The 14,816-nt window shown below is 34.1% G+C and overlaps 2 protein-coding genes across 4 annotated transcripts in view; one reads left to right on the plus strand and one right to left on the minus strand.

Annotated features, from left to right (window-relative positions):
• The window catches only part of LOC135681767 (centrosomal protein of 290 kDa), a 47,568-nt gene extending 43,850 nt beyond the window's left edge, over window positions 1-3,718 (minus strand). The window contains exons 1-5 of the mRNA XM_065196410.2: window positions 3,534-3,718; window positions 2,469-2,578; window positions 1,767-1,850; window positions 1,460-1,529; window positions 51-106 (exon numbers count right to left, since the gene is read on the minus strand). Of these exons, the coding sequence (XP_065052482.2) occupies window positions 51-106; window positions 1,460-1,529; window positions 1,767-1,850; window positions 2,469-2,567 (309 nt within the window). The 5' untranslated portion in view covers window positions 2,568-2,578; window positions 3,534-3,718. The remainder of the gene's footprint in view (window positions 1-50; window positions 107-1,459; window positions 1,530-1,766; window positions 1,851-2,468; window positions 2,579-3,533) is intronic.
• Window positions 668-11,222, plus strand: LOC135682205 (all-trans retinoic acid-induced differentiation factor). 3 transcript variants are annotated; one of them, XM_065197109.2, is made up of 7 exons: window positions 668-817; window positions 5,341-5,421; window positions 5,538-5,644; window positions 7,420-7,461; window positions 7,763-7,815; window positions 8,160-8,248; window positions 10,410-11,222. In XM_065197109.2, exons 2-7 carry the CDS (start codon window positions 5,399-5,401, stop codon window positions 10,453-10,455), a joined length of 360 nt encoding a protein of 119 aa, XP_065053181.2. In that variant the 5' UTR covers window positions 668-817; window positions 5,341-5,398; the 3' UTR covers window positions 10,456-11,222. The 3 variants fall into 3 exon arrangements, with proteins under 3 accessions (XP_065053181.2, XP_065053264.2, XP_065053100.2); XM_065197192.2 differs by lacking the exon at window positions 668-817 and adding an exon at window positions 3,380-3,404; XM_065197028.2 differs by lacking the exon at window positions 668-817 and adding an exon at window positions 3,763-4,022.
• Window positions 11,223-14,816: the final 3,594 nt, after the last annotated feature.

Here is a 14,816-nt window from a genome sequence, read left to right on the forward strand (position 1 = left end):
AGAGTACAGAAAAGTATGCCAATCACGCAACCTTATAATAAAACCGTTACCTGGTAATGTGCCAACTCTTTTTGCAAAGCCTCTACCTCCGCCATCAAATCGCTTTCTGAAAGAAACAAGCGTCAGTTTTCGAATGTGGTTTGTTACTGATATAAAAGGGCCTGAAATTGCCAGTACCTAATATGAATCACGCGTTGAATGATATGAATCAAACACAGATAAAAAACAAACGACAGAGGGAGAAAACAAATGAGCCAGCTTCATTGGCAAAATTCGCATATGAATCCAATTCTCATACATATTTATGTTTTGACATTCATATGAAAATTGGCAACATTTTCAGCCATGAAGAAGCAAGTTAAAAAAACAGAAGATATATCGACATACATTTAATAAATATATAATGTGAGATACAGAATAATGATCAAATTAATGGAGAAAAAATGGCAAGTTGGCTACAACATTGGCTGAAATTCCAATAAAAGATCATTTAGAATTTAATGCTACTATCATGGTCATAATGATCCTGGACTATCAATCTTCCTCGCATATCTTGTAAGCAATTAAGCATGTCAACACAAAGATAGCAAGACCTATTAAACATAAATTTGGCATTCAAGGAAAGACTAATTTGGATCACATGCACTAATGGAGGTAAACACTGGAGACTGTAGTTCCCCAATGTAGGAGTCTCAGCTCAGTTTATGTGTAATTGTGAGGTTCAATGTTCAAGGATGCAGCAAGATATATTTTCTTGGGTTGAGGACCCTCTAGATAAAGAAATGGCATAAATTGAAGACAACCTTCTTCTACAAAGGTTTGTAAAATTTTGAGGATGTTGCAGTTTTCTTTGCATTTTTATGCTAATCTACACCATGATAAAGCATCTCAAGTCATATCAACTCAGGTTAGATGTCACCCAAAGTAAAAACATGTTGCTTGTTTAGAACATACAAGGCACATGCAAAGCTTTTTGTTTATCATTCTCACAATGTTTAAAGTTCTTTAGCCTAATGTACACACACACATCATTTTTCTTAGGTGAAAATAAACAATAATTCAAAGATGGCACAAAATAGAAGAAACGAAGCATAGCTAAGTACTTTTCTATATGTCACTTTTGAGAGTATAAACATTGTAAGGAATAGTACTCCAGCATGCTGTGTTTTGTGACAATCTTCAAATTTTGTGAGACAAGAAACCTATTTGATATGTAGTTATCTGTAATAGACAGATCTTGGAATAAGAATCTAGCTAGACCAGGTGCAGTACACATTAAATCTTAGTAAGTACTTGTTCTAATACTTGAATTAATTACACAAAGAGATAAATGATGATGGCATTAAGCTTCAAACTCAAGAAGGAACTTAGAATTTCTGATAGACCAAACCAAAACTTTCAGTTTTATATGATAGCAGCAATTATCCATGAGAATAAAACCATCAAGAATAATTCTTACCTTTTGTCCCACCTCCTTTCATTGCTTGTTCCAGTTCATCTAAAGCTGTCTCATATTGAACATTCTTTACCTAAATGGGATTTATTCCAATATTATGGCTTTCTAACTTTCCAAAAAACACATACTATCAGCTTTCTGATGCAAAGAGCTTGGAAAAGCTTGTAAAACTTAGACAAACTAAAGATTAAAGAAAAATCAAAATACTAAAAGATAATGGTAAAAGCATCCCCAAATTGTCATTGCTTGAATGGTTAATTGTTTTGATGCAAAACATGTCTTAAAACATTTGTTTTGAAGCCTAATTTACCATCATCACTGCCTGTGTGACTCTAAAAAGTTGAACCATGTTTTGGGGGCTTGATGCTTCTTGATTTTCTTCTTGAACTTCAGCCTAAAAAGACGAGATGGAAAATTTAGGTGATAACTGATGATCATTGAAAGAACCTATTTTATTGTGAAATAAACTTTCATGAAATACTGCATGAATGGGTAAGCAAAATGTGGTATCTATAAAAAAAATACCAATTTGACCACCAATTCGGTGTACTTTCAACATTGCTACTTTCCTGAGATTATTTCTGAATAATTTTAGTCAGAGTACCTAAACCATAACAAAAATGATTTTCAAGAACCTCAAAACATGCTACCTCAAAACCATGAAAATGCTTATTCCTTATCAATATTTTATGCCAGGCTCTTTGTCCTTTCCTACAAAGCCTAACATTAAAAACACCTTAGCTGAACTATTTTGGTTTCCTAATCATCAGACTCTGTTTAACTTTAACCAATTTATATAACTAGATTCCTGCCAAGGATCTTTAGGTCTTGGAATAAAAACTAGATAAAGTTTAATGAAGGAATTTTAAGTTTTAGAAGCATGTTTAATGACCATTTAAGCTTTCATGAAAAACAAAAGTATATAACTGATTCTTGTTTGAATTTCTGCTTGATATTTCATAACATATGAAATATTGAATAAATAACATCTTAACAAAAAGGAGCAACCCACCTGAGCAAGTATATCAAACATCTTTTCTGCTGCATCCTCATCATTTTGAAGAGAACTGCTTTCAATGCTGAGAATTACATTCCAGTCTAATGGTGCCATCTCTTATACACCTAAAATTGAAAATAAACTCTCTGGTTTACACCAAATATTCAGTCTCCAGGATCTAGCTTGTAGTAGTTTTGCCATGAAAAATACAATTCTTTGAAACTCAAATATTAAAATTGGTTCAATCAAATTCTTTTTTAAAAACCTTTGTGATCCTTTTTCAAAGTGTTAGCAACTTTAAAACTAAGTGTAATGATCAGGGTTCTTGTTATGATGGTGAATAGCCTGTTAATAACCAGCTCATTGATGGAGCGACGGGCTACTTCTTTGGTGTTATCTTCAACAGAACATGTGATCTAAACACGCAACGGGAACATTACCAAATGGATTGAATATAAAATCCAAACCGTTACATAAGTTAACCTAAGTTTTAAACTAAAGCTGACCCTACCGTCACCCAGCCTTTGCTCATTTTTAAGTTCCACCATTCATACCATGAGAGAATAGTGTTTTAATATTGCTTCTTAAAATTTTTATTTCCTGTTAGTTCTGAAATGATATTTCTGTTGCGTAGCACCGCCTATATGGAGTAGGGATCTCCGGCCTCCAATGATACCGAAAACTTATCAGCACCGTCATTGTGAAAATCTTGATCTATTTTTTCCCCGATTCAAATGCTCTCGTATTATATTAAGAATAATATAAAAACTGCCTTCCTCAATTGAAGCACAGTCTAATTTGCATTTACAGAGGTTTAACCAAGGGTTTCAAAAATTGTAATTAATTGCTGGAGCTGACAAATGTTTAGAATAATATCGATATTTATTCGTAAAACTCAAACTCAAAACATTTTTTTCAGCAAATAAATTAATTACACGTTAAGTTATTTAGGTAAGTTGTTTAAAATTCAATTATTAAATGCAAAATTACAATAAGAACATTAAAGAAAAAACAACCCTATATAAAAATAAATCAGCATTACACAGCCAAGGCTATCCAAAAATTACATACATCTCTTACCTTGGCTTTTTCCAAGTGTATCTACGCAGCTTTATGTTTGGTTTTATGACGGTCTCAACATGTCAAGTTAACAAACAAACATGTACAATATAAAATTTTGTAGACAAACAAAACGATACAGTTTTATTTCGAAATTTCCAGTTGGCGCTTCTCCTGTCGCCTAGGCCATAATAACAACCTTCAGGTGGATTCTGGGAATTCTTAAATTCACCTCAGTCCCTTGTGGTCTATGACGCAAAGAAGGAAGATGGAGCCGAAGAAAGAGAAGGCATATGTAAAAATTGTGTTATGTTTCATAGTTATAACTGCCCAGGTCGCAGTTTCTGATGATAATATTTGTGAAAAGGTTATAGGCAATACAATTAAAAACTTATGTAGTGAGCTAAGCTCAGAATCGACTTGGCACAAAGATTTTATTTGCAAAAAGGAAGCGATCCCATGGCCTATTTCGAATTCCAGTTGCTGTGTAATGCCAGATTGCACAATAGGGTAATTTTCTTCTTCTTCTTTTTTGGACAATTTAAATTTATGACTTTTAGCTATGTAGTGTACACTCCTCACGAAAAGTATCCGCACAGTTTCAAATTTGGTTGCGAATCTGTTGTTAGGCCTAGAGAACTTTGTTTACAAATTTTAAAAACAGTTTTCATAAAACTGTTTTTATCAATTTCCTCAAATTTTTTCTTGAAGTGTTTTTGGCCTTTAATCTACTTATTCGTCGAAAAAAAAATACTCTTATCAGCAGTGTTTAGAAATAATGTTTTATCACAATGATGGGAAAAAGCTATCCTTAAATTGCTAATATCATTGGATGCATAAACACTGCCACTTTCAACATATGCAAAAAAATTGAAAAACAAGAAGCATGAAAAATTTGTCACAGTCATCTCTCACAAAAACAATGATCGAACGTTCTGCCCTAACCAAATTTGCATCAAAACTTGTTTACATCATTACAGAAAGATGCATTAAATGTTCACAAACAGTTGAACTTTCAAAAGCTGTCGGTGAATATTGCAAGGAAAACGATATAGAATTGTGAATATACTTTTGTACCAATCGATTTCATCAAAACTTATTAGCGGTAAAGAAATAATGTGGGTTTTGGCCCTGCACTGAATCATATGTCTGCTTTTCAAGAACGTTTATGATCTGGTAAAATGTTACCATATGTCATGCATGCTTTATGACCAATCAATGCAAATATTTTTCGCAACTAAGAGTAAACACATATGTATTTCTCTTTATTCAAAAATATTTGTGTCTCAATAACCAGTTTGAAAAAAATTATCACCTGACTTGCCGGTTCTTTGCTTATTTGACATCAGTTGATTTGTGTAAGGCCTATAGCGCAAGTTTTTCTTTTTAACAAAAATGATAACAGATAAAAAACACAGAAGTTGGCAGCATTTTAATGTCTTGTTTGGTTTTGGAAGGGTTTCTCAAAAAATTATTATCACTAAATTAGTCTTTATCACCAATCTTCGAACTGTTCGGATACTTTTTTTAGGAGAGTGTATTATGATTTCAAATTTTTGAAGAAAGTCAATTAATGTTACATATAATTGAAGTTGCAAGTTGTTTTTTTGTAACATTGATTCTAAGCCTATTCATCATTCTAAACCAAATTACTCTTTTATTCAAGAGTCAGGCAATGGGCATTGTATTTTACCACTTTGTTCAGTTTGTCATAAATTTTTCTGCAACAATGTACATACATAAGAATAAAAAAGATTTGCACACAATCTTCACTTGTTTGTAAGCAGTTCATACAATTTTCTTAAAATTTCAAATATTTATTTTCAAGCATTGATTTGGTTGGACACAGTGGCAACAATCCAGCCTTGAAAAAACACAGTATTGAAATGGAAAATAATCTGAAATATATGTAAGTGCTTTTTCTGCTCAGTTATATATTTTGTTTGACTTGTAATTTCATTTTATGTATTTTTTTAGCTGATTATTATCATCGAAAACTCAGCCTTTCATTCAATATCTGCCTAGTGCGATTGATGGTGATCAGCAATGCAGTTCAGGAGAAAGCTCTTGGTCAGAAGTAAAGGAGCATGATGGTGTTAAGATATGTTCAACACCAAATGCTTGCACAAATAGTAAGTACTCTTAGCAAAAGTGTTGATAAGGACTAATGAAAAATGATTAGATTTTGATATGAAGCTAAAAAAATTTTGCCAGATCGTAAAGTGAGGTTCCTTTTCTGTAATCACATTGAAATGGTTGTAATCAGTGGCGGCGCCAGCTGCTGCAGAGTGGGAGGGTAATGAGTGTTACCTGTGAGACCACACCCTATTGGCCTCGTTTCAGTGCTTTGTATCAGGTCAAATTTCCTAGGAAATATACCTAGTGCTTTTTAATCCGTTTTTAGATGAAATATGTAGACCATGTTTCAACAAATATATGGAGGTAAAAACCCCCCCTTCCCCCATACCACCCCTTTGTGCCGCCACTGGTTGTAATCACAACTATTTTGTGTGAATTTGTACTCCTTCAGAAGTAATTTGTTTATTTTATGGTCTTTGAGATTAGGTGTTGAGCAATAGTAAGATTAAATATGAATTGAATTTGAATGTTTAAAATTCTTCTAAAAATGTTTTTTTCTCTTCTCCTTTCAGTTGTATTTGCAATTTAATAAAAATTAAAAGCCTCAAATTGATCATCAGCAGGCAATAGCTCGAGCTATGAATTGCTCTCCTAAACAGAACATGAAGGGAGAATCGCTCCCCTAAAATTCCCATTCATTTGCCCTTTTACTATTCAGAGAACCCTGAAAACGTATGAGGGTTAATTGGTTTATTCTTGTAACAGCAATTTCTCCTGTCATTGCATTTTTTGCAGTTAACTTTTTGCTTGTTGGGTGGTTTTTGTTATGATAGGCATGAACTTTGATCTATTTGGAAAAGGATAGTTAAGCGAAAGGTATGTTTGTAGCAATTAGAACCTTTCCATTTTAAGAAAACAGGCATATTTTTGGAAGGAAAGTCAAAGAAATTGGTAGGAATTGTAGATTGGGGGGATATAATAAAACAGCAGGACCCTTCCAGCAATAGAAATAAAACTATCCGTCAAAGAGAACAGGGTAGGTACTCTGTCTTGCAGTTAAAAAACGACAACCAAAACATGAAATTCCACTATCCAGCTGCATTTACTGAAAAACCCAGATTGGGTGAAAAACTATAACAGTGACATGTTTCGCATTATTGGCAAAGCCTGATCATCATTCCATCTAGACAAATGGAGTTCATTTTTACTTTGTGACTCCATTGGTAACATTTTCAATAGGAAAGCGGGACTGATTGGACAACCTCAACAGTCATGTGCTCACGTTTTCTGATTGGCCTATTTCAATCCAAAACTGAGTATTTTAGCGTAGAGTTTTCTATCTATGTTCTGACGTTTTATACTCTGAAGAGTGCTAGACGAATAACTTAGGTTTGTTTCAAGATTTGTTTTTCAAAGCCATTTTCTAATTCTGTGCAAGAAAAAGATTGTTTGGCAAGATAATTGTTGTTTTTGTGTTGTGCCAGCTTTACATGAAACTGAAAGAGTCTGTTCTTTCAAATACTTTAAGTAAAGGGGGTGTCTAAGTAATGTTTAAAGCAAATACAAATTGAAAGAAGTAAAACAGCATCCTCCTGAATGAGGCTATTAAAGGCTACCAACAGATACTAAAGGGGCTTAAGTCATCTGTCGATTGTCTTTAAAGTACATTCTATGTGTTACTGATTTAGCTCGCCTCAGCAAATGAGGGGAGCGATTCACAGCTCACCTAAAAAAATACAAACGGCCAGACCTGCTATCAGCAGATTTTATTGCAGGTCCTAATTATGGAAGATTTTCATTCTGAAAAAACTTATATTTCAATTTTCAGTCACATGCCCTGATAATTCTCACTGTGTTGTCAATGGGTCAGGTTGGTGAAGTTTTTTCCTTAAATGCTTAAATTTTAAGGCCTTTAAACCAATAGGCTTATAGCAGCAGTAGCACAGAAAACATGTTAATTAAAATGGAGCTGAATGATCTTATTATATGTTTTTGTGTTCTTCAACCAATGTTCATTGTGTCGCCTCTTTTATTTCATGAACCTACCAGTAGTTCTCTTTCCCAGCACAGTATTTGACGAAACATCATTGTTGATTTATTTTCAAACACATGAATGGTGGGAATTTTCTGCAATGTTCACTAATATTAATTGTATTTTAATTAACTTTCAGCTTATCAGTGTCAATGTGACAAAGACTGGCATGGATACAAGTGTCTCAAATATGTATGAAGTCCTATTGATAAGTTCAATTGCATAATTCATTTTTAAAAGCAAAGGGCTAATGTTTTGTAGCAAATCCTAACCATTATTAGCTAGCAGAAAAATTTTTCAAGAGTTTATGGTATTGATATAATATTCAAAAGCTGCAATTCTAGAATGGAATCCATTTCCTTTTCAAACACTGTAGAATGGCATCTCTACATTTTGCTATTTGGCATCATATTGTACAAATGATTTATTAACAATAAATTGTAATCCTTGATAACAAATTAGTGAAGTTTGGCAAGCTAAAAATTGTCTTTGGTTTGATTTGTCTATCAGAAATATAAAATTGCTTTGTCTTGTAGAAAACATTTCCAGCTGAAACTTGGCTGATTAGTATTGGTGCCTCAACATTTGGAATTATTTCAATATTATGGTCATATCAAAAGTACAGGTAGGAAGTTGCTTATCATAATCATGCTTTATTATAATGTCATTAGAGACCTGTCAATTCCAGCTAGAAGTCTTGTTTTGTGTGTTTGCTAGTATATATATGGACACAGGCCTGGCCATTTGTATTTCTGCAGGGTGAGCTGTGAGTCACTCCCCCCGCATTTGTTCAGGCAAGCTAAATCACGAGGAAATCAGAATGTGTGTTAAGTGGTCTAAAACTCAACAAAATGTAGTTGTATCTACAATAATTGTTGTTGAAATCTGCTATTGGATAAACAAAGCTTTTATATACCACAATTGTCTAAGAATATATGTCAAAAGAATGCCACAATATTTTGAGTTCCAAGAATAAATGTCACTGTCATTCTTAATGGTTGAACTGAATCTTCAATGTTGGTAGTTTCAACATGCCTGCCTTCCTCAAGGCATACTATACCTCTTATAAGTGGCTTCCTTTCAGCGTCTTATCTTGACAATTTTGTTCATACTTAATCAACTGTTAACAAACAGAGTTTTTACACTGAATGCCCTCTCCATAGCAAAATTGGAGCCAGCAATAATTCTCATCAACTCAACAACAAGACCAAAATTGGGAAATTGAAGTCCTTAAAACTTATAATTTGCTACCACAGTACTTCTAGCCCCATGAAAAACCCTGTTGATTGTCGACAGGCAAAAGGTTTAAACCTTTTCTATTTAGTAGAGCTGCGGAACAGTAAATCTATCCAGAATAACCTCAAGACTTTAAACACCATAACCACTATTATCACCATAGTACTTTGTGTAACAAATTTGCATTTCTTTGGTTTTATGCATTTTTAGCCCTCAAAGCAACCACCCATGACTTAATTGAGAATGTCATCCATGTGATCATTTGATCAATACCTTCTCTGTTCACTGGCTTCTTTCTTCTATGTCCTTCCTTCTAGTAGGCCCTAGCAATTTCACCACTCTCTTCTACTATGAAACCTTGCATCACTACTCTCAAAACATCTGCTATTAATCTTTTGAAAGAAGTTTGCTATTTATTCCTAGACACATGTTGATTTTGATGAATTTTTTACAATACAAAATTTTAATGGCGCTGAATGTTTTACTTTTCACAATGTTTGTTTCATTTATGTATGCTTCTAATGTGGCACGTTTACCCATTTTGCACAAAGGATTTAAAAGAACAAATTCTTTATTTTTCTTGTAAAGCCTGCACAACACATAAGTAACCATATTCTTTGTCTTCCTATCCTACCAATATCTTACCAATTTATTCAACTTTCCAATCAAGAATGTGCCTGTTTTCATAAGATTGTTTGGTTCTAAGCTCTACATAGACCCTTCTGCTTCACTACCAATTTCCAAATAGATTGAAGTTCATGACTATCATAACAAAAATCGCCCAACAATCAACACATTCAGAAGAGACATGGCTTTACAAAAAGAAACCAATTAAGAAATTTAGGTTTTTCAGGTTTTGTGAATATGAAAAGAGCAGATAATTGGAATTTTGATGGGGTGATGCGCCTCAAACAGATGGGCTTTTTTAGGATGGTTGTTTTGCAATATTTTCTGCAAACTTGTTGTGCAGTGCATTTGGTTGTTGTGCACCTTAATTCTGATGTCAAAGTCCTAACAATTTGAAAAATTTCATAGTTTTCTTAAAAAACTTGGAGAATCAAGAAACCTGAAATATTGCTATTAATAATCTTCATATGAATCTCAATATAGTTTTTTTATCAATGTCCCAATGATTCTTGGTGATCACCCTGTGTTTTTCAATGGACTATTTTAAACGTTTGAATCAAAAATCATTGCATTGCTGAAAAGAACAGGGAGTAACACTACAACTCTTGACTCCAGAATAAACATCGCCCTCCTATTAATTTTTAATATAGCTATAATTGTTTTAACTAAAGGTTTTCCTAAATCTAAAAAAAGGTAATATGCCGTTCCTTTTTCAGAAATTTCACCCAATATTCAAACTAAGAGAAAAATAATCTAATAGGATTACTGTAAATAGAATGCTTGTGTCTGGAAATATATAGCAAAGCTAATCAACATATCCCTTCTGGCAGTTTTCTATGTTCCCTGGTTGTTGTACTTAGTCTTTTGTCACCCATTCCAAGAGTTTCTCAAAGGGGTAACTTACCTTTGTTTTTTTCTTTCAGCATGGTGAAGAACAAAACGCGCTCAGTTAACATAGGTACCCGATAGAAAGCTGGTTTTCAGAAATTATTTTTGTTTAATAATAGCGATTTTGTGATTGAAATTTTTTTAATTTTTTGTCTTAATTGATGAATGTTAATATTAGATCTATCTTAATGAATAAGAAGAATACGCAAATCAACATTTTTCCCTGGGGGAGAGGGAAATACCTGGATTTGTCCTTGAGAACTGACATCAGTTTTCCAAGACTTTTGGCAGGCATTGTAAATGACAGTCTTGGATACTAGGTAATCTTGTAGGGTTGAATAGATGGTTAATTCGAAATATTTGATGAATAGTTGGTTTCTCTTTTATTTACAGTTGTTCAAGAGTATCTTCTTTTGATTGTTTCAATTAGAAAGCCCTTGTGAAACATTCCATAGGCAAAACAAACATTCCATAGCAAAATTATCATTTGTTCATACGGACTTTTTTATTTTCCCGGTTTGGTCAGATGCGGGGTGATCTTGGGCACCTAGTCTAGTTTGAGTCGTTATCCGACGTTTCATTTTGTATGGAACATGTCCATGTACGCGTTAAATCTTTCTTCTATTTCAATCTTTGTACAAATGCTTCAGGAATCTAGAAGATCTCTTATAAATATGCAGTTTCTGCTTAAAAGTTAAAACCGTGAACAGTTTGCTGTTGTACGATTTTGCAACTTGCGCTTATGCAATTTTTAATGATTACAAGGAAAACTGACGAATGTGACTTATTTGTATAAATAATTTTTTACTAAATTCGATTAAAGAGAAAGTTTGATATCTGATGCTTTATAGTCTGATCTTTTTCTTCTCCTGATCGAACTAGTAAAAGTATTTTTTTAATTTTACAGCATTCAATCTATGGTGAAATTTAGCTTAATGTTCTTGCATTGTACTATTAAAGGTCATAAGCTCAGGCTTCAGAATATATGCTGCCAGTTTATTTGGATATACGTGCGAATCATGTGACCTCGCAATTTGATATGGTGTTCCACAGTGCTCTTGTGTAGTGCCAACGCTGTTGATAGCTGGTGTCTGAATACAATCGGCCACCAAATGTCTCATATACAGGAATATGTTTTGTACGCAAGAGGCCTGTAAACGGCCGGACAGTAAAATCCTGTAAATGAGGTATACTTTACACTGATATCAAAGTGTTGTCCAACATATTCTACCCAAAAGGCACAGAATATTTTAAAAATATACAATTTCAAGAACCTTTCGCGGTAGCTGGTACCCCCAGCCCTCAATTCTATCCACGTGCCTGTTACACCATGACAAAGCATTAAAAACCTGATTGATCTTTTCTATGAAACTACGTTTGCAGATTTGCGTATATTGATAATGGAAACATTTCATTTCCAATCAAACTCAAACTACAATTACAAATCTCACTATTACAAGGTAATTTAATTTGGAATTGGCTTGCCTGGTTTTACAAGGAAAAACTATAACAATCGAGGATGTAATTCTGGGTTTGTCCATGGTCTATTCTTGCAAGAAATATATATAGTCGGTGTACGGATGGCAATGCTGGAAAGTTTAGAAATGAGATACTGTTTTTGTTATTGATTGATTGAGAGAGAGAGTAAGACATGTTGAAGAATGAGTTGCAGGAATTGCCGAAGATAATAAGAGAACTCATATAAAGATTCAGAAAAGAGACACATTTGAATTGCCGCTGTAAATCAGATAAGAGCGGAGCATACGTCCTGTGTTTCCTTGTTGCATTTATGTCAAAATTGGATTCGAAACCAACAGCTAGCTCTAAGATGTAGAGATGATTGTTGTTTGTCTACAAGAGATAATATGGGCGAAGGTTTTCTCCTGTTAAGATTGATGGTGAAAGATAGGCAGGTATATCAGCGTAGATGCTAAATTCGTTAACAGCTTTTAGAGACGTAGCTAGGAAGTTTAAGATAGAGTTATGCAGTGGCGAATCTAGTCTTATAACAGCGCTCGCTATTACTTTCCGAACTAGTAGAATGTAAAGCAATGGTGTAGTGGCTCAAAATTGGCTACACAGCACCAATTTTGGCGCCCCCTAGAAAAGCATGGCCTTAGTACAACTGTTTCAGGGCTGATGAAACTCAATGTTAAGATCGATCGAGGGCTTTGTAAAGCTCGCCGCCATGGGTGGTGGCAAGACAAGGTTTGGAACTATTACATTCTAGGGATGACATTAAATTACATTTAAATATCTACAACATTCATAGGTTTAAGCCCATTGAAGAGAAACAATGTTGCTGGGGGCCTGTAAAGATTGGGGACCCTTTGTTCTTTAACTAAAGGTAACTTTGGTCCTTTTCTCCCTAGATTTTTATCTGTTTAACAATAATGCATGAACATTAGAATATCAACAGAAGAACTATACTTCTAAAAACAAGCAAATCATTCGGTTACATAGAATTTCAAATCATAGAATTTCGAAATAAATGGTAGACTGCCAGGGTATCTTGGTATTGGTACTTCCCTACGCTGGGTTCCAGAGCGAAAAGAGTTTTCAATGGAATGCGGAGAAGCTTGCTTTGACTCACCCTGCGCAACCAACCGTCAGGGCCCCTAGTTGTTAAATAAAAGCAATAAAGAATCACATTGAGCCAACAGAAGAGAGCAACCCTAACAAAGTCAAAAAACGATTGACCAGCTATGGGAGAAAACATCAAATTTTTAAAAGTAACTTTTGTAAAAACTGGGCTGGCCAAGCAAGGGGCCAAAAAAAATTCTGGAGGGCCATGGCCCTCCTCCCCTCTCCCCGTTAAAATGCATCTGGAGTTATGTTGCCAAAATGCCTTGTTCCGGTAGGTTTTCAGCAACAAAGTGAAGGAGGGTTTCTGGCAGAAAACAGTTAGAGTAGTCTGGCTCAGAGTTATTTTTGTGTCTTTCAATTTACTCCTTTCCTCAATTTGTCATTAACCCTATCCAGACTAGGCTTTTTGAAACTTTCGGGAGACTAGGGGGGGGGCACAAAGTGCCCCCCCTCCGTAATTTCTTTGTCCCTCTAGCTAGGACAATGAACTTTGTTTGGATGGTACTCTTATCTGTTGTCCACATTTTAGTATTTTTGTTCAATTTTTAAGTCACGTGGTTTTACGATGACGTCATCATAATGGTGGCCAGGTGAAGCAAAAATTTAGAAAATTTTAGAAAATCTTAAAATATTCATTAATTCCAAAGCATCGGGCTAAGATATTAAAATAAGCAAATTTGATGCATTTTCTAATAGAAACAAGAAGATTGACACAATTTTAAAGGACAAGTGACACGCTTTTGGCGCCAAATTTTCTTCTTCTTTTAACTTAAAGTAAAATGCTGTATGAGAGTGCTGTTAAAATATTTTTCCTTTCTGATTTCATTTTCCTACTTAAAAACCCTTTTAAAATTATGGCGGGAAATGAATCACGTGACACCGTGACGTAGATTGTGATAATTTGTTCTTGCTGCTACTGGTATACAGTGCAATATTAATGTTTACAACACGGTTCTAAACGAATTTAGTTCGTCTGGACCTGTCGCGTTGTGTTTCGTAAACTCTCTATTAATGACAGGAAAATTCCAAGTTATCACAATGTACGTCATAGGGTCACGTGATAAAAAGCGAAATCGCGCCCCCTGCGCCCCCTGATTAGAATTTTTTGTTCTAAACCAGGAAAAACTTACTTCTAAATGATGATCTATAAGTAAATGAAAAGAAAAGATAGGGTGAAAAGTGTGTCACTTGTCCTTTAATGCTACTTCTCAAAATTATTAACGTTCCAAACAAAAGAACTCAACATATTTTGTATTTGGCTATAGTTTTTTCTATATAACTAATTGATCGATACAACCAAATGTCATGTTTGAGTTCATTATTAATGCCTTAGCGACAAATTATTCTAATCTTGCAGTTTTATTAATGTAATACCTATAAATATGTCAACAAATGTGTGCGCATGCGCAGCAAAAAAATCATAGAAAAGGATGTTGAATTTGAATTTTCTGGTCAGAATCATAAAAAGAGCACAAATTCATGCCTAGATACTAATTTTCATCAATATATCTACTTTTGTTGCGAATCCGTGGCAGATTGAACTATTTTTACTTGACTAGTTTTGAAAATGCCCCTACACAACCCCCTGATTAATAATAAAAAAATTATCTTTTTATATGAACATGTGTCAGATAGGTTAAAACTAAAATTCAGGAAGTCTGAGGGGTATTGCTTTGAAACTCCTGAAGTTATGAAAGAAAAACCAACTAGGGGGGCACTTTGTGCCCCCCCTAATCTGGATAGGGTTAAAGTAGCTTAACTTAACATAATAGTTATTTCCATGACTATAACTATGACCTTAACCGTTGAAAATAATTTTTGCAAACATTACGAGAGCAGAATGTGAGAAATTATTG

The sequence above is a fragment of the Rhopilema esculentum genome, chromosome 17 (genome assembly GCF_057945365.1).
Source record: "Rhopilema esculentum isolate cy_ngs chromosome 17, ASM5794536v1, whole genome shotgun sequence".
Taxonomy (NCBI): domain Eukaryota; kingdom Metazoa; phylum Cnidaria; class Scyphozoa; order Rhizostomeae; family Rhizostomatidae; genus Rhopilema; species Rhopilema esculentum.